This window comes from Lontra canadensis, unplaced genomic scaffold, assembly GCF_010015895.1.
Source record: "Lontra canadensis isolate GAN:19392208 unplaced genomic scaffold, GSC_riverotter_1.0 scaffold122, whole genome shotgun sequence".
Classification (NCBI taxonomy): domain Eukaryota; kingdom Metazoa; phylum Chordata; class Mammalia; order Carnivora; family Mustelidae; genus Lontra; species Lontra canadensis.
In genome coordinates, this window is record NW_022631116.1 from 3,762,749 (window position 1) to 3,789,899 (window position 27,151).

General features: G+C 44.7%; 1 protein-coding gene across 4 annotated transcripts in view; it reads right to left on the bottom strand.

Annotated features, from left to right (window-relative positions):
• Nucleotides 1-8,558: 8,558 nt before the first annotated feature.
• PRPSAP2 (phosphoribosyl pyrophosphate synthetase associated protein 2) overlaps nucleotides 8,559-27,151 on the bottom strand; it is a 48,106-nt gene continuing 29,513 nt past the window's right edge. For all 4 annotated transcript variants that reach the window (XM_032841227.1, XM_032841225.1, XM_032841226.1 and 1 more), the window contains 4 exons: nucleotides 24,538-24,686; nucleotides 16,856-16,926; nucleotides 12,896-13,042; nucleotides 8,559-8,760 (listed from right to left, as the gene is read on the bottom strand). In XM_032841227.1, coding sequence (XP_032697118.1) covers nucleotides 8,602-8,760; nucleotides 12,896-13,042; nucleotides 16,856-16,926; nucleotides 24,538-24,686 — 526 coding nt within the window. In that variant the 3' untranslated portion in view covers nucleotides 8,559-8,601. The remainder of the gene's footprint in view (nucleotides 8,761-12,895; nucleotides 13,043-16,855; nucleotides 16,927-24,537; nucleotides 24,687-27,151) is intronic.

Genomic DNA, 27,151 nt, shown 5'->3' on the forward strand with positions numbered 1-27,151 from the left:
TTAAAAGGTAATCAGCACTATTTGTGACAGTGCACTTTTATTTGAAAGTGGACTTGGATCAGTGATAAAGTCTTTCATCTCCTTGGTTAATTCCTAAGTATTTTATTCTTTTTGATGCTATTGTAAATGGGATCATGTTTTCCATTTCCCCTTCAGGTTGTCCATTGTTATTGCTTCGAAATGCAACTGATGATTCCATGTTGACTTTGTATCCTGCTGTTTTCCTAAATTCATTTCTTAGTTCTAACAGATGGTGTGTGTGTGTGTGTGTGTGTGTGTGTGTGTGTAACCTTCAGGTTTTTTCTAAATATAAGATCACATCAGCTGCAAACAGATAATTTTATTTCTTCCTTTCCAGTTTGGAAGTCATTCCTTCATTCATTCTTCATTCATTCATTCATTTTCTTGCTCTGGTTAGACCTTCCAGCACTACATTGAACAGAAGTCAAGAAGGGAAGCATCCTTGCTTTGTCATTAATCTTAGGAAAAAAGCTTTCTCTCTTTCACCGTTGAGTATGATGGTCACTGTGGATTCTTCATCCATGGCTTTCAATTATGTTATGGTACTTTCTTTCTAGTATTCCTAATTTTCTGAGTGTTTTTATCATAAAAAGTTACCATTTCTTTTTTTTTTTTTTTAAGATTTCATTTATTTATTTGACAGACAGATCACAAGTAGGCAGAGAGGCAGACAGAGAGAGAGAGAGAGGAGGAAGCCGGCTCCCCGCTAAGCAGAGAGCCCGACGCGGGGCTCGATCCCAGGCCTCTGGGATCATGACCTGAGCCGAAGGCAGAGGCTTTAACCCACTGAGCCACCCAGACGCCCCAAAAAGTTACCATTTCTTGAAACACATTTTCTGCGATGAGACGATCATGTAGTTATTCCTCTTCATTCTGTTAATATGGTGTATTACACTGACCAGTTTTCATACGTCTAATCATCTTGCATTCCAGAAATAAATCTTACTTGGTTAAAGCCTATAATCTTTTTAATATGTTCCTGAAAATAGTTTTCTAGTATTTTGTTGATGTTTTAGTATCAATATTCATAAGGGATATTGATTTATAGTTTTTTTAAAAGACTTTATTTATTTGACAGAGAGAGATTACAAGTAGGCAGAGAGGCAGTCAGAGAGACGAGGAAGCAGGCTCTCCATTGAGCAGAGGGCCTGATGCAGGGCTCGATCCCAGGACCCTGAGATCATGATCTGAGCCGAAGGCAGAGGCTTAACCCACTGAGCCACCCAGGCGCCCTGATTTATAGTTTTCTTATAGTGTCTTTGGCTTTGTTATCAGGGTAAGTCCACCTCATAGAATGAGTTAGAAATTATTCTTTCCTCTTACGTTTTTTTGGGAAAGTTGGAAAAATACTGGTGTTACCATTTTTTATTATTTTTTGAGTAATCTCTGCACCCAACATGGGGCTCGAACTTACAAGTCCAAGATCAAGAGTTGCATGCTCCGCTGATTGAGCCAGCCAGGTGCCTCAGATGGACTTACTTCTTTGAATGTTGGGGAGAATTCACCAGTGAAACCATCAGATCCTGGACTCTTCTCTGTTGGGAGTTTTTTGTTTTTTTTTTAAATAACTGATATAATTCTATTAGTTATAGGTCTATTCCGATTTTGTATTTCTTTGTGATTTAGTCTTAGTAGGTTTTGTGTTTCTAGGAATTTGTCAATTTCATCTAAATCATCCAATTTGATTGTGTACAATTCCTCATAGTACACTCATAATCCTTTCTATTTACTTCAAATCAGTAATAATGTCCCCACTTTCTCTTCTGCTTTTAATAATTTGAGGCTTCTCTTTTTTCTTAGTCTATTAAAGGTTTGTCAATTTTTATCTTTTCAAATAACCAGCTTTTGTTTTATTGATTTTTCCCTATAATTTTCTATTTTCTGTTTTGCCGATCTCTCCTCTAATCTTTATTATGTCTATCCTTCTGCTAGCTTTGGGTTTAGTGTGTCCTTTTCTGGTACCTGAAGTTGTAAAGTGAGATTGTTGATTTGAGATCTTTCCCCCTTCCTCCCTCCTTCCCTCCCTCCCTTCCTTTCCATGTAAGAGTTGATAGCTATAAATTTCCCCATTAACACTGATTTTACTGTATCCCTAACATTTGGTATGTTATGTTTTCATTCCTATTCATCTTTAAGTATTTTCTAACTCCCCTTGTGATTTCTTCTTTGATTAATTGGCTGTTTAAGAGTGTGTTGATTAATATGCACAAGTGGAGAATGGAAGTATCTAATTATTATTGTAAAACTACTTCTTTTAATTGTGTACATTTTTGCTTCATTTATTTTGATAGTCTGTTATTAGGCATGTAAGTATTTATCATTATTATGTCTTCTTGCTGTACTGAACCTTGTACTAATATATACTGTCCTTCATTGTCTTTTGTAGTAATTTTTGTCTTAGTCCATTTTGTCCTATATTACTTACACTACACGTTTTCTTTTTTTGGTTGCTATTTGCATGTAATATATTTTTCTGTCCTTTCACTTTCAATCTATTCGTGTCTTTGGATCTAAAGTGAGTCTTTTGCAGACAGCATATAGTTGTATTGTGTTCTTTTTATCTATTCTGCCAATCCCTCTTTTTGTTTTGTCTGCCAATCCCTTTTACTTGATTATTTAATTCATTTACATTTAAAGTAGTTAATGTTAAGGAAGGACTTCTGTCATTTTGGTACTGATTTTCCATATGCCTTTTAGCTTTTCTGTTGCCTCATTTCCTTCTTTTGTGCTTATTTTTTGTAGTAAAATAGTAAAATTCATTTCCAATTTCATTTGATATATATTCAATGACTATTTTCTTCATGGTTACCATTGGGATTATATTTAATATCCTAAGGTTATGACAAACTAATTTCAATTTATACCAGCTTAATTTCAATAACATGCAAAAATTCTGCTTGACAAATTTGTTTATGCCCCTTTTCAGTTATCAGAAAACTAAATCTTTATTTTGTTCCACAAAACATAAACTTTTAAATGTATTAGCCTCTTATGTTGAAAAACATAAAACAAGGTTATACACCAATGTTATAATAATACTAGCTTTTAGACTAATTTTTAAATATATTTCTTATATTATGTAGAAAGGAGTTAGAAGCCATTGCTTCAATAACAGTAACTTTTATATTACTTGTGTATTTGCCTTTATTGAGATCTTTAGTTTTTCATGAAGCTCCGAGTTGCTATCTGGTGTTCCTTTGTTTCACCGTGGAGGAGCCTCTGATTATTTCTTGCAGAGCAGGTCTAGTGATAATGAACTGTGTCCGTGTTTGTTTACCCAGAATTGTTTCCGTTTCTCCCTCACTTTCTTTTTTAAAGATTTTATTCATTTATTTTTTTTATTTTAAATAAATTTTATTTTTTTTTAAAGATTTTATTCATTTATTCATTTATTCGACAGAGAGAGAGATCACAAGCAGGCAGGGAGGCAGGCAGGCAGAGAGAGGAGGAAGCAGGCTCTCCGCAGAGCAGAGAGCCCGATGCGGGGCGCCCCTCTCCCTCACTTTTGAGGGACAGTTTTGTCAGATGTAAGATTCTTGGTTGACATTTTTTGTTTTAGCACTTTGAATTCTTCAGCCCACTGCTTTCTGAACTCCAAAGTTTCCAGAAGAAATCTGATAATCTTGGGGCGCCTGGGTGCCTCAGTGGGTTAAAGCCTCTGCCTTCGGCTCAGGTCGTGATCTCGGGGTCCTGGGATCGAGCCCCATGCCGGGCTCCCTGCTTGTTGGGGAGCCTTTTCTCCTCTCTTTGCCTGCTGCTCTGCCTGCTCGTGCTCTCCCTTTCTCTCAAATAAATAGTTAGTTAAATATATATTTTTTCAAGATTTTATTTGACAGACAGAGACCACAAGTAGTCAGAGAGGCAGGCAGGGAGAGAGGAGGAAGCAGGCTCCCCAATGATCAGAGAGCCCGATGCAGGGCTCAATCCCAGGACCCTGAGACCATGACCCGAGCCGAAGGCAGAGGCTTTAACCCACTGAGCCACCTAGGTGCCCCTAAATATTTTTTTAAGAATCTGATAACTTACTGAGAATCCCTTGTATGTGACTCATTTCTTCTCTCTTGCTGCTTTCAAGATTCTCTGATTTCTTAAAGTTGGATTATAATGTATTTTGGTGTCCCTGAGTTCATCTCACTTGGAATTCATATTCATGTCTTTCATAAAATGTTGACATTCTCAGCCATTGTTTATTCAAATATTCTCTCTACCCCTTTCCCTCTCTTCTCCTTCAGGAGGTGGTCTCCCACAATTGTGTATGTTGACCCACTTAATGCAGTCACAGAAATCCCTTAGGCTCTGTTTCTTTTTCTTCAATCTTCCTTCTGTTCCTTGGATTTAGTTCCATTTTATCTTTAAGTTCATGTACTCCCCTGCCTGCTCAAATGGGCCTTTGAATCCCTCTAGTGAATTTGTCATTTTAGTTGTACTTTTCAGAATTTTGGGGGGTTTCTTTTTAGGTTTTCTGTTTATTGATCTCTCTGCTTTGCTCGTACATTATTTTCTTGTTCCCCACATCTGTTTTTTTGTTTGTTTTGTTTTGGGTTTTCTGGTTTGTTTAGTTTTTTGAGCATCTTTAAGACAGTCGCTTTAAAGTCTGTCTAGGGGGTGCCTTGGTGGCTCAGTGGGTTAAAGCCTCTGCCTTGGGCTCAGGTCATGATCCAAGGGTCCTGGGATCGAGCCCTGCATCGGGCAGGGAGCCTGCCTCTCTGCCTACTTGTGATCTGTCTGTCGAATAAATAAATAAAATTTAAAAAAAAAAAAGTCTGTCTAGTAGATCTACCATCAGGTCTTTTTCAGAAATCATTTCTATTGATTTTTCCCCTTCGAATTGTGGTAATCCTGGAAATCGGTTGCTCTCCCTTTCCCAGTATTTATTAGAGTCATTGTAGTAGTGGTAGTAGTAGTAGTAATAGTAGCAGTAGCAGTCGTAGTAGTAGTTGTATACTGTCTCTGTGCCAAGGCTGAACCTGAGGGATAAGTTCTGGGCCTGCACATCTGGGTAAGTTTCTAATTTTCCCTGTATATGCAGTTGCTTCTGAATGTCCTAGTCTTTAAAGTCTGGCTCCCAAAAGGGGGAAAATGAGAAAATTGGGGGTGTGGGGAGGGAGTAAGGAGACCAGCCTTTAAATCTCCCAGAATTCTCAGTGGTTGGAGGTGGGAGGGCTTGCGACAAGGGAAGGAAAGGAAGTTCAACCCCAGTGGCTGCCAGGCTCCTTGTATCTCTGTGATCGGAAGCAGCCATCAGCTGTCAGAGCACAGACCTCCACTGTTTGGAGGACAGGGTCCTTTTTGCCCAGCCTAGGACCCACAAGCTGGGCGGGTGGCTCCAGGAATATGGGTACAGCTGCCTGCCCCGAGTCTGGGAGTGTGGGGAGAGGCAGGTATCTGCAGCTGTACTAAGAGCTCAGTTTGGCTAAAATTAACCATTTATTGTTCAAGACGCCCCGTGGAGGTTGCAAACCTTTGATAGACATCGGAGTTCCAAAACCATCAAATCTTATCCCAGAAATTGTCTAGGAGACAGACTCCTGCTGCTTCCCACTCTATGGTCTTCCCCAAATCCTGTTTGGTTCGTTTTTATTATTTTTTATTGATATTCTCTATTTGGTGAGCCATCTTTCTCCTGGTTTCCTTTAAAGGCTCTTTGGGCATATTTAAAAATCATTGATTTAAAGTCATCAGTAAATCTAATATCTGCCCTTCCTCAAAGAGGGTTTCTATCAATTTTTTTTCCTATGTGTGGGCCCAGCCCTGTTTGTTTACATGCCTCAGAATTGTTGTTGTTGTTGTTGAAATCTGGGCATTTTGAATATTATAATATGGGAAGTCTGGAAATCAGACTCTCTTCCTTCCCCAGGGTTTATTGCTGCTTGTAGCTGTCTGGTGGCTTTTCTAATTTTTGTAAAGCCTGTATTCTTTGTTGTGTATCGTTAACTGACAATCTCTGTTCAGTCAACTGAATGGGGTCATCCCAGGCTTCCTTAAGCCTGAAAACAAAAGAGAAAAGAAAAGAAAAGAAAGAAAAAAAAAAAAAGAGGAAGGGTGAAAGGGAGGGAAGGAAGGAGGGAAAAGAACCCAGTCTGCAGATGGGCTGCATGTCTCACGACATGCCTTCAGCATTCAGATGGGCAGACCACAGCTCTGCTTCAGCCCTCGCTTCTTGCTTGCACAGAGTCTGCTGCAGAGCTGCCAGAGGTGAGAGCTTACGGCTTTCTGGAGTCTTTTGTGAGCATGTCAACTCGGTGCAATCCCATGCCCTTTGTATCCCCAGGAATGTGTGCCAGGTTTTCAAAACCCTTTCCCCCTGACGTATCTCATTCCCTAGCCTTTCTCCCAAGCTTTTAGTGGTTTCATTGTATGCCCCAAGAAGAGTGGCTAAAACATTTGCCTTTACATTTTTTCAACCATTGTCCCTCTGTTCTTTGGAGTTCGGAGTTGGGTAAAATTAAGACAAGTCCTTTGAGTCAGTACTTCAAGCAGCCAATAGACGGGGCCAAACAAGTAACTAATTCTGAGAACAGTATTCTACTCCCACTGGTACAAGGAACATGTATAAGGAACATGTACAAGGAACATGTACCAGAAATGCAGGTTATCATCTTCCACGCTGCCAGGAAACACGAAACAAAAGATACTAGGGTAAGGTAAAGTGCCACAAAGCAAACTTGTCAAGAGTCAGCCATTTTTATTATTGTTTCGCCTTTTTTTTTTTCCCCCCTTAACTGACCATTTACTTGGTTGCTGTAAACTTTGGATAACTTTCTAGAGTCCCAATACAGTTGATTCTGTTTTTGCCCATTGATTCTCTCCTTTTATGGAGGAAGAGACTTTTGGAGTTCCCCATTCCACCATCCTGGTAGACGTCTGTCAGCTTATTCATTTGGAAGTAAAAGGAAAACATGGTTACTTTCAAGAATCTCATAAAGCAAAGAAAACCATGCTTGCAACGTAGAAAGGAGAGAGCTTATTTTAAGGTCACACAGTTCTAATCAAGAGTTAATGTCCGACATTAACAGTGCAGACTTCTACTTTGATCAGATCCAAGCATTACTTTAGGGAATTAACAAAATACCTTTCTTTCATGCACCTGTGGGAGCCCAACCACCACCGGCTGTCTGGCTGAGATCGCGGATCAAGAAGGGTCTGGACACTGCTGGGTGTGATGAGCACAGAGATGGTCCCCTGCTCACCACTGTTAATGGCACTCCTGCACGCGCAGGGCCGCAGAACTGCTCCAGAGCAAGTCGTCAAGAAACCCAGATATGGCAAACAGTAAGTGACCGATCTTAATTTTGTGCCAAGTCACTTGCTATTTTATTCCAGATTCTAACACAGGCAGAAACGACAGGCTCAAGTGTTTTTGGAAGAAAAAAAAAATAGTCCTGGGGCTCCTGGCTTGCTCTTGATCTTAGGGTCGTGAGTTCAAGACCCACACTGGGGGTGACGTTTATTTGAAACGAAAAGAAAAATCTTTGCCTCCGTGAATTTGATGGGAGTGCCACTGCAGGACCTTGGTGGGAGAACATGCCGGCCTAACTCCCCAGAACCCAGCGTTCCCGAGCCTGGTACAAGTGTCACAGTCAAGTTCTGAGTTCTGCACTCTGAACCACGGAGCAGGCGGTTCTTGCTGCCGGACATGAACAAGGGTGTTATCACTTGCCCTCCGCGACCACCCCCAGCATCTCGTCTTCTAAGGCATGCAGAGGTAGCACTGTGCTCAGCGCATGGCTGTGCTACTGAACAGGGAGCCAAACAAAGCCATGCCAAGACGCAGGCGGCAGCGCACACCAACCCGCTGACCTGCCCCCCGGGGCTCGCAGCCTGCGCCTCCAACTCCTCTCCTGCCACAGCCAAGTGATCACGCGTCAGACACGTGCAGGTCCTGGACAAACAGAATGGGAGACATTACACCCCTGGGAGGCTACTGTGCCACCGTGACAAGCCACAGAAGACAAAACGCCACAAGCGGACCCGACACTTGGGACACTCGCAGCACGTGTATTCAGTGTTCATTTTATTTTAGTTATAAACAACGGCCCGGACACAAAGTTTTAAAAAAAACCACACACAATGTAAGTTTCATATTCCTTCTTTTGTTGCGGAAAATAAATAACGGTCAGGTAATAATCGTTTGCCTTTGCGTGTCTATAAAAGCGTTTCTAAAAATGTCACTTGCTGGGATTCGACGGGATCATCTTTTTGGCTTCTCAGTGGCAGGTATGACACAGTATACAGATCATTTGATTTCATGAACTTTTTTAAGCACTTGGGCTCCAGCAACTTTGGGAAAAGCTGTCTGTGGGCTTAAAAATCTTACTCCAGGTTATTGTTGAAATAGTTCAGCTATAAACAACCAGGTTGTTAATTCATTTAGGAGGAGAATATAGTTTTTCTTTTATAAAAATTGCCCAAAAAACTCACAAACACCTAAACCGACATTAAAAAGTTGGTCTATCTTCGTAGGAATCAACAAAAAGGAAGGAACAAAGCACAGACGGCCCCTGGGTAGTACATTGCATCAGGCATGACCCCTCACAGTTTCCAGTTTGGCCCTCCAGAGTTTTAATAAAGGAAAGCTGTTCAGTCATCTAAACCTATGTTTCTGAAAAGGTAGGACATGGACTCCCCATTGTGAATCCGACGGATGGCTTCTGAGAGGATCATGCTGATGTCCACAGTTTTAATTTTGGGGCATTGGAGCTTCTGGATTTCATGTGGAATCGTATTGGTGACCACCACCTGCAAATCGAGAGGACAAAGATCCAAGAGCATCAGAGAACCAGGCAGCTTCCTGGCCGGATCTGAAAATCCCATATATTCTCAAATCTCTGTGGTTCTGCTTGACAGGACAGTGAGCCTACTATACCTTCAGAAGTGTTTTCAGTCAATATGAACACTACTTGTGTTTCTTCCTTATTTTTTTTTTAAGATCTTATTTATTTATTTGACAGAGAGCGAGAAAGCGCAAGCCGGAGGAATAGCAGAGGAAGAGGGAAAAGCAGGCTCCCCGCCAAGCAGAGAGCCCGACGTGGGGTTCGATCCCAGGACCCTGAGATCATGACCTGAGCCAAAGGCAGAGGCTTAATCAACTGAGCCACCCAGGCGTCCCCCCCCGCTTTTTTCTTTCTTTCTTTAAGATTTATTACTTATTTGAGAGAGAGCATGAGTGCAGAGGGAAGGGGCACAGGGAGAGGGAGAGAGAGTCTTAAGCAGGCTCTGTGCTAAGCACGCACGCAGCCCAACGCAGGGCTCGATCTCACGACCTGAGCTGAAACTGAGAGTAGGACGTTTAACCAACTGTGCCACCCAGGAGTCCCCACTACCTGTTAGTCAAGATCTGATACCCTGACACCCACTACGTCTTAACTCAAGATCTGATACCCTGACACCCACTAAGACAGCTACAGGCAAAAAACCAAATCTACCGTGAGGTTGTGGGGAAACCAGACCCCTCAGATGCTGCTGGTGGGAGGGGTGAAAAATGGTTTGGCTATTTTGGAAAAGAGTCTGGAAGTTCCTCAAAAGGTTAAACATAGAGTTGCCATAGGGCCCAAGAGAAATGAAACCATATCTTTGTTCAAAAACTTATACATGGGGGTGCCTTGGTGGCTCAGTGGGTTAAAGCCTCTGCCTTCGGCTCAGGTCATGATCCCAGAGTCCTGGGATCGAGCCCCACATTGGGCTCTCTGCTCAGCAGGGAGCCTGCTTCCCCACCACCCCCACGCCTGCCTCTCTGCCTACTTGTGATCTCTGTCAAATAAATAAAATCTTAAAAAAAAAAAAAAACTTATACACAAATGTTTACAAGAGTCAAAAAGTGTAAACGACCCAAACTGCCATAACCTTACGAATGAAAAGGCAAAATGTGGCATTTCCATTCGACGAAATATTCAGCAACAAATAAGAATGCAGTACCGGTACCCTGCTCCGGCAAGGATGAACTTTCAAAATAGCACGCCAAGTGAAAAAAGCCAGATACAAAAGGTCACACATCCCAGGATTTCATTTATAGGAAATGCCCAGGTTCGGTAAATCTATAGAGACAGAAAGCGGATTAGTGGGTGTGTAAGGCTGAGTGGACTGGGAAGAAATGGGGAAGGAGTGGACTGCTAATGAGAATCAGGGCTTTTTTCTGGGGGGATGAGAATGGGGGCTGCACAATTCTGCGAGTACACTAAAAACCAGTGAATCTTATACTTTCAATGGGTGAACTGTATGGTATGTGAATTATATCTCAGGAAAACTGTTTTTCTTAAAATTAAGATTTGATAAAAATCAAAGAAAGACAAGCACTTTCCAGCAGCTACAAATGGGGGAAAAAAAAATACTCAGCCGTCTTTAAAAAAACAGGGGATGGGAATGATTGTTTAATTTTATTTATAATCTATACTCCGTACTTCCGAAATAAGCCTCACGACTGCTTATGATAAGGACGCGCACACACGAGACTGGTGACACAGAGACGGACAGTCAGGACTGCTCCAAACCAGCACGAGGGATATGAAAGCCTAGCCTCATCTGATCCTGGTGACTCCTGCTTTTGTATCTGACATTCCTGGCAACTGAGGCAACAATGGAAACGTCAAGACTCACATAAATTATCACGGCCTGAAAAAGAGAACAGTTCCCAAATTCAACAACAACAACAAAGCAGAATCCCTACCCACTGGTATCAAACACGGGCCTCTCGGCACCCCTCCCAGAGAATTGGGGGGGGTGACCCCAGGGCAGGGCTGCTGTGCCTGCACTCCATGCCCCATGCTCCCTTGCAGGGACCGGTTTTTCATGCGTCAACCCCCCTCACTGGGGAATGGATCTTCCACACCTATTCTAACCACGTTTTAGAAACCACTGGCTTGAGGGAAGCCTGGGTGGCTCAGTTGGTTAAGCGTCTGCCTTCGGCTCAGGTCATGATCTCAGGGTCCTGGGATTGAGTCCCGCATTGGGCTCTCTACTCAGTGAGGAGCCTGTTTCTCCCTCTGCCCCTCCCCCTGCTTGCGTGCACTCTCTCTCCGTCAAATAAATAAATAAAATTTTTAAAAAGCACCAGTTTTATTGAGATATCATTCGTGTACCCTCCAGTCAGCCATTTAAAGCGTACGCTTCACTGGTGTTTGGACCAATCAGAGCTGGGTTTCCCACATCCCCCCAAAAGAGACCCTACACCCCTTCACTGTCACTCCTCATCTCACCCCTTCCCAAAGGCTTGGCAACCACTAGCCTACCACGTATCTGGATATCTATTCTGCACATTTATTTGCTAAAACAAACCACAAACCCCACTTCCAATCCTGATTCATCAGCCCCGAGCACTACAGGCTCGTACAGGATGGCAGCCTCTACGCCTCTCCCCGCTTCTGCCTCCTGACTGGGGGCTCTGCTGTTGCCCCTGCCTGGCTTACCCTTCACTGTGGGACTGTGCTTTACCCGTAAGCTTACAGGAAAAACCTGACCTTCCTAACCAGAATGAACACAGAAACCCCGCTGATTTCTTTTTTATTTTTACTTGTAAAGATTTTATTTATTTGAGAGAGACAGAGATAGTGAGAGCGAGCGAGAGCAGGGAGGAGAGGGAGAAGCAGACTCCCCGCTGAGCAGGGAGCCCGACACGGGGCTCGATCCTGGGCCCCAGATCATGACCTGAGCCGAAGGCAGGCACTTAACCGATGGAGCCGCCCGGGCACCCCAGAACCCGGTGTAGCCACTAGTCACTGGCCTGACTCCCCCTCCTGGGCATCGGCGTAAGGCCCCTCTCAAGACACAAGGGCGCCCATCCGCAAAGGCAGCCTCCCCCTCGAGACTCCGGGAGCCAGACTCGGGTGCACTTGCGTCCATTTCTGCTGCTTTTATGCCTCCTCTCCAAAGTCCACTCTGCTCTAGGAGGCCGGGCTCCCGCAGGTCCCCCACATTCCTGTGGCTTGCTCTCTTGAATCTGCCCACACGCAGCGCCCGTGGGAACCACGTGGACAGCCCGTGAGAGCTGCTGCCTCGGGCCTGAAGACCTCTCCATGTACTCAGTATGGGAGTTCTGTATCCGGTTTGTGGCCCTGAACGCCTTTCACGAGTTCTTGGCCCTTAGGATTATCTGTCCCGCTGTGTAAGGAGGCTGGATGTGATCCCGGCCACACCAGCCTGGCCTCTGTCTGTGAGAAGGCACCTTGAGCCCATTAACACGGGGCCAGGCTCAAGATTGACCGCTGAAGAGAAAAGTGTGGGACTTGGAAAAGTAAAAGGAGTCTGAGCCATGTACGATTCAATACTCAGGAATTCACAGGGCAGAACACCTCCATTTCTTAAGAGAGATTAAAAATGTGATTTATGCGGTCGGAGTGGACAAGCAGATAAGCCGGCTGACCTGGGGGTTGGGGGGCAGACAAAGCAGGGGGAGTAAACCAGGACTTGGTTTCAGCCTCAAGGGAGCCACAAGCAGCTTGGGAAAACTGCGCTGTGTGCCTTCCTCCCAGTTTCATACCACAGGCATCTGTCTGTCCCAGTGAGAGAGCCGGGCTTTGCCATCATAAAGGCTCAGCCTACTAGCTGTGTGACCTTAAGAAGTCCCTTAACCTTTCTGAGGCAGGGCTTCCTGTCTTTCTCAAAGGGGTGCAGACACGGAACCTGCAGGCCTGTGATGGAGTCTGGGGGGTCAGGGAGGGGGTAGTGTGCATGGCACCACGCGTCACATGCCCCATTTACAAGAGTTAGTAAAACTATTACCATGGGCTAAAGACAGGCTTCCGGGCCCTGAAATGCAAACATAACCCACATTGTGAATCCATTCTTAACCACAAAATAACGCCCTCCCCCCACTTGCTCTAACTGGGACCGGGAGGCACACAGGTGCCGGGGCAGCTGTGCCCAGAGCCGCGGCCGTTACCTCGTCAATGGCAGACTCTTCAATCAGCCGGGGAGCATCTGACGACAACAAGCCGTGAGTTGCCATCACAAAGATCTTATACGCGCCCCTTTCCTTCAGGGTCTCTGCTGCGGCGAGGAAGCTGTCCACGTCATCAATGATGTCATCCTGTCAAGTCACGGAGGGAGCAGAAGGTGCATAAACATGGGGGCAAAGGCGGGTTCCCCAAATCCAAAAAAACAAAGGGTATCATTCCACTCCAGCAGAACTGCGGCCCCATCTAACGTCGGGACATGGGGACACGGCACGTCACTGTGCTCCTGACACATTCCCTGCAGGCCTCTTGGCCACGCTGGGGGCTCCCCGGGGCTGCCATCTCCACATTAACCCTTGTGGGTCTGGAAATGTTTCCTCAGTGGGCAAAGGCTCCAGAAATGCTCATTGAAGGTCTTTTGTTTTGTTTTTTAAAGATTTTATTTATTTGACAGAGAAGAGAGCAGCAGAGGGAGAAGAAGCAGACTCCCCATGGGGCACAAAGTCCCATGCAAGACTGGATCCTAGGAATCCCGGGTCATGACCTGAGCCGAAGGTAGACACTTAACCGACTGAGCCACCCAAGCGTCCCGTTAAGGGTTTTTGTTTTTTTTAAATGCATAACAAAACTGCCAGAAAGTGCTAGGCTCTAGCTAGTCCTTTCCTCTTTTCCTCTTGGTTTTCCTTATTTTGCACATCTTCTCCTCTGGGCACACGGGAAATATGCTTACTTACCTACAGCTATAAAATGGAAAAGACGGTAATGGTGTTTTAACAAAATAATACACAGTCCGGTGGTTTCCCAGCTAGGTGCCACAGGCTCCCAGTGTGACAGGGTAGAAAATATATATATTGGTCTCCACCCCAGGCTCCTGGCACAGAGTTCCTTAAACCCTTGTAAATTTCTAAGTGATGATGAGAACACTAAGAACATCTTTTGTTCTACTATTTGTCTCTGATCCTGTCCCTGACACGGAGCTCCTAAAACCCTTGTAAATTCCTAAGTGATAAGAGCACTAGGGGCATCTTTTATTCTGATGAGGTGACTCCCGGTGGGATCCTGAATGGGGGCTTGTCACCAGAAAGACCACGCCATGAGGAGAAGCTTGGGATTTCCATCCCCCAAACCCCATTCTCCAGAGAGGGGAGGAGGCTGGAAACAGAGTTAATGACCTATCATGCCTTTGTGATGAAACCTCCATAAAACCCCCAAAAGTACAGAGTTTGGAGAGCTTCCGGACTGGTGAACACATCCACGTACTGGGAGGGTGACATACCCCAACTCCACGGGGACAAACTATTCTGACCTCTGGACAACCCCAGACCTCGCCCTATGTATCTCCTCATCGGTATCCCTTATGACATCCCTTAATAAACTGGTCCATACACGTGTTCTGTGAGCCGCTCTAGCAAATTAATGCAGTCTGAAGGGGTCATGGGAACCTCTGCTTTGTAGCCAAATCATACAGAAGCTGCGCGTAACCCGGGGCCGTACATGCAAATGGTATCGGAAGTAGGGTGGGAGAAGTCTTGTGGGACTGACCCTTAACCCGCGGGGCTCTGACACTAGCTCTGGGTGGACAGTGTCAGTACTGAGTTAAATTGGGGCACCTGGGTGGCTCAGTTGGTTAAGCATCTGCCTTCGGCTCAGGTCGTGATTTTGGGGTCCTGGGATGGAGCCCCACATCGGGCTCCCATGCACTCTTTCTCTGCACACCCCCCCCCCCGCTTTCTCTCTCAAATAAAAGCTTAAAAAAAAAAAAAAGACCTCAATTAACTTGTAGGACAAGTAACTGGTATCACAGAGAAAAACCCCACACGTTTGTGTGAGCTGTAAAGGGGATATGCAGGAGAGAGACACAGGAAGTGGAAAACACAGTCTTTCCTATCACACCCAGGCTACCAAAGTTACTTTAAGCCCACTAGGGTATCAAGCATAAGCTAGACTTGAATAAGTATTCACGCATTTATTTTATATGCATAGATATTATTCCTTTCATGTGTATACCGGTATTACCATGATCAAAGAAGAAAAACGTAGGTGTTACTTTAAAAGTGTTACTGGCAAAATGGTACAACCACTCGGAAACAAAGTTTGACGGGTTCTTATAAACTGTGTTCGCAATCACCGCTCAAGCCACTAATCGCACCTTTGGCCATTTAGCCCAGAAAAAGTAAAACTCTGTTCACACAAAAACCTATACACAAATGTGCACAGCAGTTTTATTTCTAGTAGCAGAAAACCAGAAACAATTCAGATGTCCTGCAGTGGTTCAACTGTGGTACCGACGTACGTGGAAAACAGCGCAGCCTAAAAAGATGTGTTACTATACATAACCACTTGGCTGGATCCCCAGGGAAGCATGCTAAGTGAACAAAAAATCGATCTTAAAGGCTGACTGACTGTATTCTCCACTTGTATGACTTTCTCGAAGTCACCATGATAAAGACAGAGGACAGGTTAGCCACGCCACAAGTTGGCCTCAGGGGGCAAGGAGGGACCCGGAGATGAAGGAGTAGCATGAAGGAGTCCGACAGTGATGGCGTCGCTCCGTATCTGACCACGGTGGTGGTTACACAAAGCTCCACGTGTGATAAGCCTGTACACATCTACACGCACACATGTCATACCAGGGCTTTTGGGAGCAGCTGTGTGGGTGGTGGTGACCTCCATTTCCAGACTGTGTTACTGCACCACAGTTAAGCAAGGAGGAGGAAGCTGGATCAAGGAACTTAAGACTTGTCTGCACGATTTGGGGGAGGGGAGGGCCTACTTCCTATGAATCAAAATTACTTCAAAATAAAAAGGGTTTTGGTTTTTTTTTTTAATGCAGTAGAAAGGGGGCAAAGGCATTACTAAATTCACAGCATCTTATTATGACAGATTTTGTTAAATAAGGAATAAATTCATGGGCAGCTATTATTCTAGAAGATGACGTCAGAGACTCTGAACTCAGAAAAGACTTTGTGGATTCAGAAATTCACAAGCAAAACCTCAAGCACTGGGGAGAGCAAGGGGCCACCACCATGGAGTCTTGGTGAACTGGAGCGACCACTCTGGAAACAGGCTGGCACCAGTCAGGGAAGTTGGAAATGTGTGTGCCTTCTGACCCAACCGCCCCACTCCCAGGAACCCAAGAAAGTTGTACACGTATGGTCCAGAAAACAGGCATAAGACTGTTCAGAGCCAGTATTATCTGGAAAGAGAGAAACTGTACGCTCATTGCCTGGAGAACGGATCGGTACGCCGTGTCACGGTTGTACCAGAAACAGAACACAATGTGCAACCACATGTAACTACATGGAGAAATCCCAAACCAGCACTGAAGGGAAGTCATAAAGTACACAAAGACTTCATTATACAAACAGCAAGAACATGAAAAACAGAACCACCTAGCGTTTAGGGATACATACGGTCATGGCAGAATAACAGCAAGTAAGGGCATGCACGGTGACTTTCGGGTTGCTGACAACCTCTGTGGGGAGGAAAGGGAAGAAAGACCAGGGAAGAGCCGAGGTGGCCTCATGGGGACAGGACCACGTTCTGTTTCCAAGCGGAGCAATCGGGTACACACACGTGTTCGTATTATTGTTGTTTTAATGATATCGGCATTAAATGTACTCCTTCTGTGCACTGGTTTTGTGAAGGGCAAGAGAATGTATGTTTTAAACAGTTACCAATTTTGCACCCTACCTTTATCGCAAAACAATTTCCCGTGGTATGACAAACAGCTGCAAACATTTAGTAAAACTAAGGAGTTAGTTACAATTTCTTAATAAACTAATGATAACAATTTTCAGCTTGGGGACCAAAGTAAACATTTAGCACAAGGTACCAACTTAAAGGAGACTTACCTGGCCACATGGCTATCCTCACACCATTAACAAATAATTCAAAAGAACAACAATGGCAAATACAACAATTAATAAGAAAAGAGATCTACATACCACAATGATGGCGATCCTTCCTCCAACATCGCCAACAACTGTGATTGGGGGCTTTTCCTTAGGAATCAGCACTGTTCAGAATAAAACACACACAAAAAAATCTCTATATTAAAGCCTTTAAAAAGTTAATGTCTCATGATAAAAAGAGCCAGAAACTAGAAACAGATGGGAACTTCCTCAACCTGAAGGGCAACTATGAAAAACTCACAGCTGACATCCTACTTAATGAAAGACTGAAAACTTCCCCCTAACATCAGGAACAAGCCAGGGATGCCTGCTCTCACCACTGCTACTCAACACGATACTGGATGCACTAGCCACAGTAATTACGCAAGAAAAAGAAATAAAAGGGATCCAGGTGGGACAGAAAGAAGTAAAGCTATCTCTACTAGCAAATGACATGATCCTACATATAAAAAACACCAAAGAGGGCGCCTGGGTGGCTCAGCGGGTTAAGCCGCTGCCTTCGGCTCAGGTTATGATCTCAGGGTTCTGGGATCGAGTCCCGCATGGGGCTCTCTGCTCAGCAGGGAGCCTGCTTCCCTCTCTCTCTCTCTGCCTGCCTCTGTCTACTGTGATCTCTCTCTGTCAAATAAATAAATAAAGTCTTTAAAAAAAAAAAAACAAAAAAACACCAAAGAATCCACAAAGAACTACCAAAGCTAACACATCAATTCACCAGAGCTGCAAGGTAATACACAAAAATCAGTTGTTTCTACACAAGCAATGAACGAGCTGAAGGAGAAATTAGGAAAACAATTCCACTTGTAAAAGCAGTGAAAAGAATAAAATCCCTAAAAATAAATTTAACCAAAGAGGTGAAAGACCTGTACACTGAAACTATAAAACACTGCTGAAAGAAATTAAAGAAAACATAGATAAATGGAAAGACATCCCATGTTCAAGGATCAAAGCATTAATACCGGTAAGATGGCAATGCTCCCCAAAGTGATCTACAGATTCAATGCAATCCTTATCAGAATCCCAACTGCTTTTCTGGCAGAAATGACCTGACCCCAAAATCCTAATATATCGAAATAAAAGGGACCCCAAGTAGCCAGAAAAATCTTTTAAAAAGAAAGAATAAAGTTGCAGGACTCACACTTCTCTATTTCAGAACTTATTACAAAGCAATGAATCAAATGTGGTACCTGCATAAGAATGGAGATAAGCAGATCAATGGAACAGAACCAAGTGTCCACAAATAAACCCAAACATCTACGATCGATTCTTCCCCCAGCTTTCTTGATATGTCATTGACATATAACACTGTGTACAACATTATGATTTGATACACGTACATACTGCAAAATGATTACCACAATAAGATGAGTTAACATACCCATCACTTCACATAATTACAATTGTGTGTGTGTGTGGTGAGGATGTTTAAGATCTACTCTCTTAGAGGGACCTGGGTGGCTCCGTCGGTTAAGCATCTACCTTCGGTTCAGGTCATGATTCGGGGTCCTGGGATCAAGCCCCACAACAGGCTCCCTGCTCAGCAGGGAGTCTGCTTCTCCCTCTGCCTGCCTCTCGCCAGTTTGTGCTCTCACTCTCTCAAATAAATGAGTAAAATTTTAAAAAGAAAAAAAGCTACTCTTAGTAACTTTCAAGTAAATAATATAGTATTATTAACTACAGTCACTATGCTGTACGTTAGAGTCCCCAGAAGCTATTCATTTTATAACTCTGTTTCATCCATCACCCCCAGGACCTCGTAACTACCACTCTATTGTCTGTTTCTGTGAGTTTGACCTTTCCTTTAGCTTCTACATGTCATTGACACCATACAGTATCTGTCCTTCTCTGACTTATTTCACTTAGCACATCCTCAGAGTCCATCCATGTTGCCATCAATGGCAGGATTTCCTTCTGATGGCTGAATAATACTCTACTGTATATATACACATTTTCTTTAACCATTCAACCACTGAGGGACACTTAGAATTGATTTTTGACAAGAGCGTCAAGGCCATTCGATGGGGAAAGGAAACAGTTTTTGACAAGTGGTGCTGGGAAAACTGGATATCCACATATAAAAGAATGAACTTGTACTCTTACCTCACACCATATTGAAAAATTAACTCGAAATGGATCAAAGACCTAAAAATAAGAGCTAAAGCTATAAAACTCTAAGTAGAAAACATGGGAGTAAATCCTCATGACCTTGGATTTGGCAAAGGGTTCTTAGCTAAGACACCAAAAGACAAGCAATAGACTGAAATACAGATAAACTGGATTTCATCAAAATTAAAAGCTTCCATGCACCAAAGGACACTATCAGGAAAGTGAAGACAAACTACACAATGAGAGAAAACATACATATTTTCAACAAAGAGTCAAGTGTCCAGAATATGTAAAGAACTCCTACAACTCAACTATAAAAGGACAAACAACTCAATTCAATAATAAGCAAAAAATGTGAACAGACATTTCTCCCAAGAAGATACACAAATGGACAAGCACATGAGAAGATGAAACGTCATGAGCCATTAGGGAAATGCAGGAAAAAACTCTAACAAAGTACCCTTCAACCCACCAGGCAGATGATCATCAACAAAATCAGAAAATTGGGGCACCTGGGTGGCTCAGTGGGTTAAAGCCTCTGCCTTCGGCTCAGGTCAGGATCTCAGGTCCTGGGATCGAGCTCTGCATCGGGCTTTCTGCTTAGCAGGGAGCCTGCTTACCCCTCCCTCTCTCTGCCTCTCTGCTACTTGTGAACTCTGTCTCTCTCTGTCAAATAGGTAAATAAGATCTTTAAAAAAAAAAAAATCAGAAAACAGTGTTGGTAAGGATGTAGAGAAATCAGAACCTTTAACCTTTGCTGGGAGGAATGTCAAATGGTACAGCTGTGATGGAAAACAGATGGGTAGCTCCTCAAAAAGTTAACATAAAATTACCATATGATCCAGCAACTGTAATCCTAGGTATAGACTCTGGAGAAATGAAATCATGTCCGGAAGAAACTTGCACGTGAACAAAAATGTAACAGCCTCACAGCCAAAGCTCGAAACAACTCCAGTGTCTATCAGCGGATGAAAGCACAACATGCTGTGGCATATCCACACACAATGGAATATTACTCAGCCATCAAAAGAAATTAAGTCCCGATACACACAAAGACATGAATGAACAACAAAGACAGTCTGGATGATTCCATTTATATGAAATGTCTGGAACAGGCAAAGTCATAAGAACAGAAAGCAGATTAGTGGGGGCAAGGGGCGTGGGGTGTGATCATTCAGTGTGTAAGGGTGTTCCCTGGGGTGATGAAATGTTTGAAACTTAAAAGATACGGGGGTTGCACAGGACTGTAAATGTACTAAATGCCAGTGAACTGTATATTTTAAAACAGCTGTTATGTGAGCTTCACTTCAATTTTTACTTTTTACTTATTTTTAAAGATTTTATTTATTTATTTGTCAGGCAGGGAGAGAGCACAAGCAGGGCGAGCAGCGGGCAGAGGGAGAAGCAGACTCCCCACTGAGCAAGGAGCCCAGTGCAGGAATCAAATCCCAGGATCCCGAGATCATGACCTGAGCCGAAGGCAGATGTTTAACCAACTGAGCCACCCAGGCATCCCTCACTTACAGTTCTGGAAGAAAAGTCAGTGTCACCAAAGGAAAAAAGCAGGAGCACTCCAGATCAGAGCTTCTCAACCTGGGCACCAGTCACATTTAGGGTCAGATAATTCTTTGTGATGGGAGCTGTCCCGTGTGTTACGGGATATTTACGGCATCCTTGGCCCCCTCAATTATGACCACCAAAAATGTCAGACATCTCCAACCAAGGGTGCTCAATGGGACAAAATCCATGGCACCCCCCCCCACCCCAGTTGAGAACCAATGCTGTGGACTGAAGGAAGCTAAAGACATAGGACAATTAAATGTCATGTGATCCTAGGTGGCGGGGGGGAAAGAGGGGGGGAAGGACAACAGAAATGTAAAACCAAACAAAGCAAGATAAATCCCAAAACTGAATTTTTTACACTTTCCACACTTCCTTTCCCAGGCACCTGACCCCAGGACTGGAAAAAGAGTACAACAGTGTAGCCTTTAGGGAATCGGCCTGACAAAGAGCCATATGAACAGTCTTACCTTTGAATTCATAAATCTCATGCATAAGCCCAGGTACAGAGCAAGAGTTTACCCACACACGTCCACTGAAACATTACACTGGCAAAGGACAGGTGCAAACATCAGGGCACCTGGGTGGCTCAGTAGGCTAATCATCTGACTCTTGCTTTTGGCTGAGGTCATAACCTCAGGGTCATAAGATCAAGCCCCGCATGGGGCTCCGTGATCAGCGCAGGGTGTGCTGCAGAGTCTCTCCCTCTCCCTCTGCTCCTCCCCACTGCTCATTCTCTCTAAAATAAATAAAATCTTAGAAAAAAAAAAAAAAAAGGGCAGGTGAAAACACACACCTGCTAGACCCTGACTGAGCTTAGGTTTCGGCCACATCCGCAGATGGGATATTCGACAGCCGTTAAAACTGCTGTTCATGCAAGTTTTCAATCACCTGGGAGAAGGTGTGTTATGGAATCTGTGCCTGTCGGCACCGCGGCTCCGTAACCCAAGGAAGGAAACCATGGGAAGAGCCCCAGCAGAAGGTAAAAATGCTGTGTGTCTGGATTTAGTGCTGATGAGTGTTTCTTTCCTTTACGCACTCTAATGTTTTGAATAATTTATATAATGTGTTCCTATTCTGGAAAAGTACTGTTTTCTTTTTTAGTTGGCATTTTCCTTCTGTAAGAAACCAGAAAATACAAACTAATTTTTTAAATATAATGCTGAATATTAAAATCTTTTGATGTCATCACAATCTCAAAATATACGTGTGAAGCGGCAGAGGAATAACGCTTTCTACTGCCTCCAGATGTCTGTTTGCATATATCTACTTGCTACCAACTTAAACAAGGCTAGAGGGCCAGGCCAGCAAACGTGCAAAAAAAGCTCGACAAATTCTGGTATATTCTTCCCCAAGTCCTCTAGTGTTCACCGCTTGAGTCAAAATGTAAACATAGAAATGTTATTATTACAATCATGACGAAACACGCTGAAATATAAAGGAAATGTCAGAAAGCCCTGGTCCCTTGTTTTTACATGGGGGACACATAGCTCCGTCTCTCCAGCCCAGAAATGACTGGCTAAGACTGCACTTAAAACTAAAGCCCAGAAGTTAAAAGGAGCTGGTTCATCTTGCTGAAATGTTGCTGAACATAGCTGACGTAACTGCAAAGCTGAACGGGAATGTGCCTCCCCCCCACCCTGCCCGGAGCTCAGGGAATGGGCTCATCCCTGTAGAGCCCTGTGGAGCTGCCTGACACTGCCCCTCACTAAGCAGACGTGGGCTCCGAAGGCAAGGCCAGCCATAGGCCTGAGTGCCCAGCAGCCTTGCAGCGTGGTGCACGCACTAATGTGGGGCCTAATTAGCAAATCCCGAACCCTGGCTCCAGCCCCAGCTCTCTCTCCTCATTTTTTTTTGTTTTTTTTTGTTTTTGTTTTTGTTTTTTTTTAAAGATATTTACTTATTCATTTGAGACAGAGAGCATAAGCGGGGTGAGGGGCCGAGGGAGAAGCAGACTCCCCACTGGTCCATCCCAGGACCCCCGGATCATGACCTGAGCCGAAGGCAGACGCCTAATGACTGAGCCACCCAGGTGCCCCCCCAACTCTTTAAGCTCCCGGCACAGTGGGAGAGCGCCAGCTCCTAAGATGGAATGGGAGAGCACAGACCTTCCCGTCCAGTGAGCCCATTGCTAGACTCCCAGGGCAGTGATATACGCTAAGTCACAAATGGAAGCCATGGATGTCATGTTAAATTTTCTAGCAGCCACATAACAAAAGCACAAAGAAATAGGTGAAACTAATTTTAAGAATACATTTTATTTAATCCAATATGTCAATTAATCATTTCAACAGGGACTCAATAAAAAACTGATTAATAAAGATCTTTCACACTACGGTTTTCACACCCAGAGTGCATGTCCTTCACATTCCCTGCACACCTGGTTCCCATTCGCCCCATTCCAGTGGACAGGGGGCCGCTAGATTGGACAGGACAGGACAGGACAGGACAGCACAGCCCAGCCCAGCCCGAGGTCAAAGGCCTCCCATGGTACATCTGTGTAACTCTATCAGCCTCCCAGATCCGCCCTCCCTATCTCTTGCCTCTCTTCCCTGCAATCTAACACCCAGCGCGGGCTTGGACTTCCAAGACACCGAAGATACCCACAGCGCCAGCTCCAGAGAACTCTGCAGCCTTTTGTAATGCAAGTTAAAGACCTGGCATTGAAAACCCTCCCATCCCCTCCAGCAGACTCCTGCCACCTTACCCCCATCTTTTTCCCCAAGGACCTTCTAGCAGTCAGGGCGATGTCCTTCCTGGTCACACTGGGGCTGGACACAGGCCCCAGCCCTTGCCCCCAGAGGCTGCCCTCTTGCCCCTGTAGGCGGTCCTGGTTCCCTGATCCAACCGACCCCTGGACGCTGGCTCTCTCCACCTCAGCCCACCGAGATCCCCAGGCATGGCCCCAACCTCAGGTTCCTCCTGGCAGCCCCAGTACAGTTTTCCTTCTCTCAAGTGTTCTCTATTTGCAAATGAGCCACCTCCTGGGCAAAGCAAGAACCCAAAGGGCTGCAGAATATGCCACAGTGGCATGAAAATGATTCTCAGCTGAAGGTACAGGAGCTCCTGAAGCCCCTTCTGGTTGAAAAGCAGAGCTCCCCAAAAGAACTCGAAAGAATTCAAATGTCATAAATCCCCTCCTAGGAACAACCAGGGAAGACTAACTTACCACCCAGACAAGAAGTCAGCACACACCCAGACAGACACAGTCACAAAACCATCCAACTCCCTTCTGTGCTAAGGGCCCTCCCTCTCTTCTAAAAGTCACCTGTTTGCCAGCTTCCCCTGGTAAGATCCCCCAATCCTAAACCCTGTCTTTTCTTGCGCTCATCTATCTTTTGTGAGATTTGTAGGCTCCTAAGTCTGAATCTAAAGAGGACAGAGGACAAGTTTTTCTTCCCCAACAGATGCAAAGGCAGAATTTTTTTTAATTGAAAAGATGTTAGTAAAGCACGAAAGAAGTTTCTTAAAACAGAAACAAATTCACACATAACTGCCCCACCCTGTCACCATCTTGCCACCTTTTGTACTCCCTCTGGGGCCTCACACAAGCACAGGGATACACTCTTGTATTCTGCCAATTCCCATATATTCCAGATTTTTCTCTTGTATCCAGCTAGGCTTAACTATTTCAGTGGGCTGCATATTTAGTTGTGCTGACACAAGATAACTTACGAGGGCCTACCCTCTGCGAAGCCATTTAGACGTTTCCCATATTCTGCATTCAAAGTAACACTATTGGTGGGTAATATGCACAATTTTTTGCTTGTGTTAAACTCTCCTCAAGGATCTATTGCTGAGTGAATGGATGAAATTCTCTGAAATGGCAGAACTAAGCCTCTTCCTCGTTCTTGTTATGATCACACAAATTGCTTCTAGAAGGCTCTATGGTCCACAGGGTTATCAGAAATGCACTTGTAATGATGGGGTATTAATCAGTTTTTGCCAACTTAAAAAAAAGAGAGAAGGGGCCATTCACAGTGGGAAGACAATACGTTTAGGCAGCCCTGAAAGCAAAGAGGAAAGTGACAAAGAGGGGCTGACACACTTACTGGGGATCTCCAGGCTGGGGTGGATGGCAGCCACGCTCCTGACCATGGGCGGGGAGTGCCGTCCATCCACCAGGTCGGACTCGGCGTCCTGCGCTTCTCCGTGAATCACAGCGATGCCCAGTCGCAGGCGCTCCGCGAAAGACTGAGCCCTGCGGGAGAGCATGAGACATGGTTCAGAGAGCACGCAGCCACCGTTTTCTGACGTTCACGGGCAGAACGTACGAGAACAGGCATCCAGCTCAGTTTCCAAGAGGATTCGCGAAAACAGAAAATGATCTTCAAGTCCTGGGGTCGGGGACAAAGCGTGGGGACCCCCAGTGATGAGCATGTCCCTCTGGCTGTGGGCATGGCAGTGGCTGGGCAGTGGCAGGCCCCGTGGGCGCTCAGTGGGCTAGATGCCCCTGTGCTGGCTGACTGAGCTAAGCCTAATCTTCCCCCATTCTAACTGCTAATCCACCTCGCCGCCCACTGAATAGTGAGAACCAGCCACAGGAGGCGAAGGGCATTAAACACTCCTCAAAGTCGGAAGTGTCAATTTTTAAGTTTTACTGAGATATAAGTGAGATCCGACGAACTCTGTGTATTTAAACTGTACAATCTCATCAGCTCTGGTGTGCGCACACATCCGTGCAAACCGTCAGCATGATGAAGACAATGGAAATATCTACCGATGCCAGACACGTCCTCGTGCCCTTTAGGAACTCCTTCCAGGGCCACGCCGCCAATAATCTGCCTTCCGGCACAGAGTCTGGCCCCTTCTAGAGCCTCGGAAGTGGGATCGGAGTCTGTCGTCGTTTCCTGTCTAACTTCGCTCGCTAAGGATAGCATTTTGGAGATTCAACCACATTAAAGGGCACAGCAACAGGCCGTCCCTTCACACAGTAACAGCCCGCGGCTCGGGTCTAACAGACCTTGTTCACTTGCGCGATACGTTGCTGAGCTATTCCCAGTTCTGAACTACGGCAAAACCGCTTTGAACATTCACGTACAGACTTCTGCATGGACTCACGCTTTCCCCTCTCTTGGTTAAAAACCTAGGAGTAGCATGGCTGGACCCTAAGGTAAGGCATATATTTAACTCTCCAAAAAACAACCAGACTGTTCTGCAAAGTGGTTATACCATTTCACAACCGCCTGAGCAGGGCACAAGGGTCCCAGGGCCTCCACGTTCTCACTGATATGTGGTGTGGCCGATTTCAAATGCCTTCCATTCTGATAATGCCTAGTGGTACCTTGCTGTGCTTGCCGCTGGGATTTCCCTCACAGCAAACGGTGCTGAACATCTTTCATGGGCTTATTTGCCCTTCGAATGTATACTTTGATAAAGGGTTTGCTTATCTTTTGCCAATTTTTTTAGTTAGGTTGTTAGTTCTCTTACTAACTTTTGGGAATTCTTTATATCTCCTGCATGTAAGTTGGTGTGTTTTTTGTGTTTTTTTTTAAGATTTTATTTATTTGACAGATCACAAGTAGGCCAAGAGGCAGGCAGAGAAGAGGAAGCAGGCTCCCCGCTGAGGAGAGAGCCCAATGTGGGGCTCGATCCCAGGACCCTGGGATCATGACCTGAGCCAAAGGCAGAGGATTTAACCCACTGAGCCACCCAGGCGCCCCTATGTTGTTTTTTTTTTAATGTTTATTTATTTAAATTTTTAAGTGATCTCTCCACCCAACATGGGGCTTGAACTCATTGCCTTGAGATCAAGAGTCGCACGCTCTTCCCACTTAGCCAGCCAAGTGCCCTGAATATAAATTCTTTATCAGGTACATGCTTTACACATACTTTCTCCCAATCTGTGCCTTCTCCTGTCATTCTCCTGTTATGTCTTCTGAAGAGTAGTTTTACTTTTGATGATGTTTAATTTAATAAATTCTTTCTCATGGGGCGCCTGCCTGAGTGGCTCAGTGGGTTAAAGCCTCTGCCTTCAGCTCAGGTCATGATCCCAGGGTCTGGGATCAAGCCCCGCTTCGGGCTCTCTGCTTGGCAGGGAGCCTGCTTCCCTTCCTCTCTTTCTGCCTGCCTCTCCGCCTACTTGTGATCTCTGTCAAATAAATAAATAAATAAAAAGTCTTAAAAAAACAAAACAAAACAGGTGCCTGGGTGGCTCAGTTGGTTAAGCAACTGCCTTCAGCTCAGGTCATGATCCCGGACGCCTGGGATCAAGTCCCATATCCAGCTCCCTGCTCAGCAGGGAGTCTGCTTCTCCCACTGACCTCTCTCCTCTCATTCTTTCTCTCTCTCCCTCTCAAATAAATAAGATCTTTAAAAAAAATTAAAATATAAAACATTTTTGTCCAACCAAAGTCACAAAGATAAAAAATTTTTGTCCAACCAAAGTCACAAAGATTTTTTCTCCCAGAGTTTCCTTCAGAAGTTTTACAGTTTTAGGTTCCACATTTAGTTATAGGATTTTTAGTTGATTTTTGCATATGATGTAAAATAGGACTCAGAATCATATTTTGTACGTGAATCATTCGAATACCATTTGTGAAAAGGAAAATATGACTCGAAATCATTATTTTGTCCATCCAATCATTCCAACACCATTCGGGAAAAGGGCTACCCCTTTTTCTCCACTGTAACGCTTTTGCAGCTTTGTTGGAAGCCAGCGTTCTA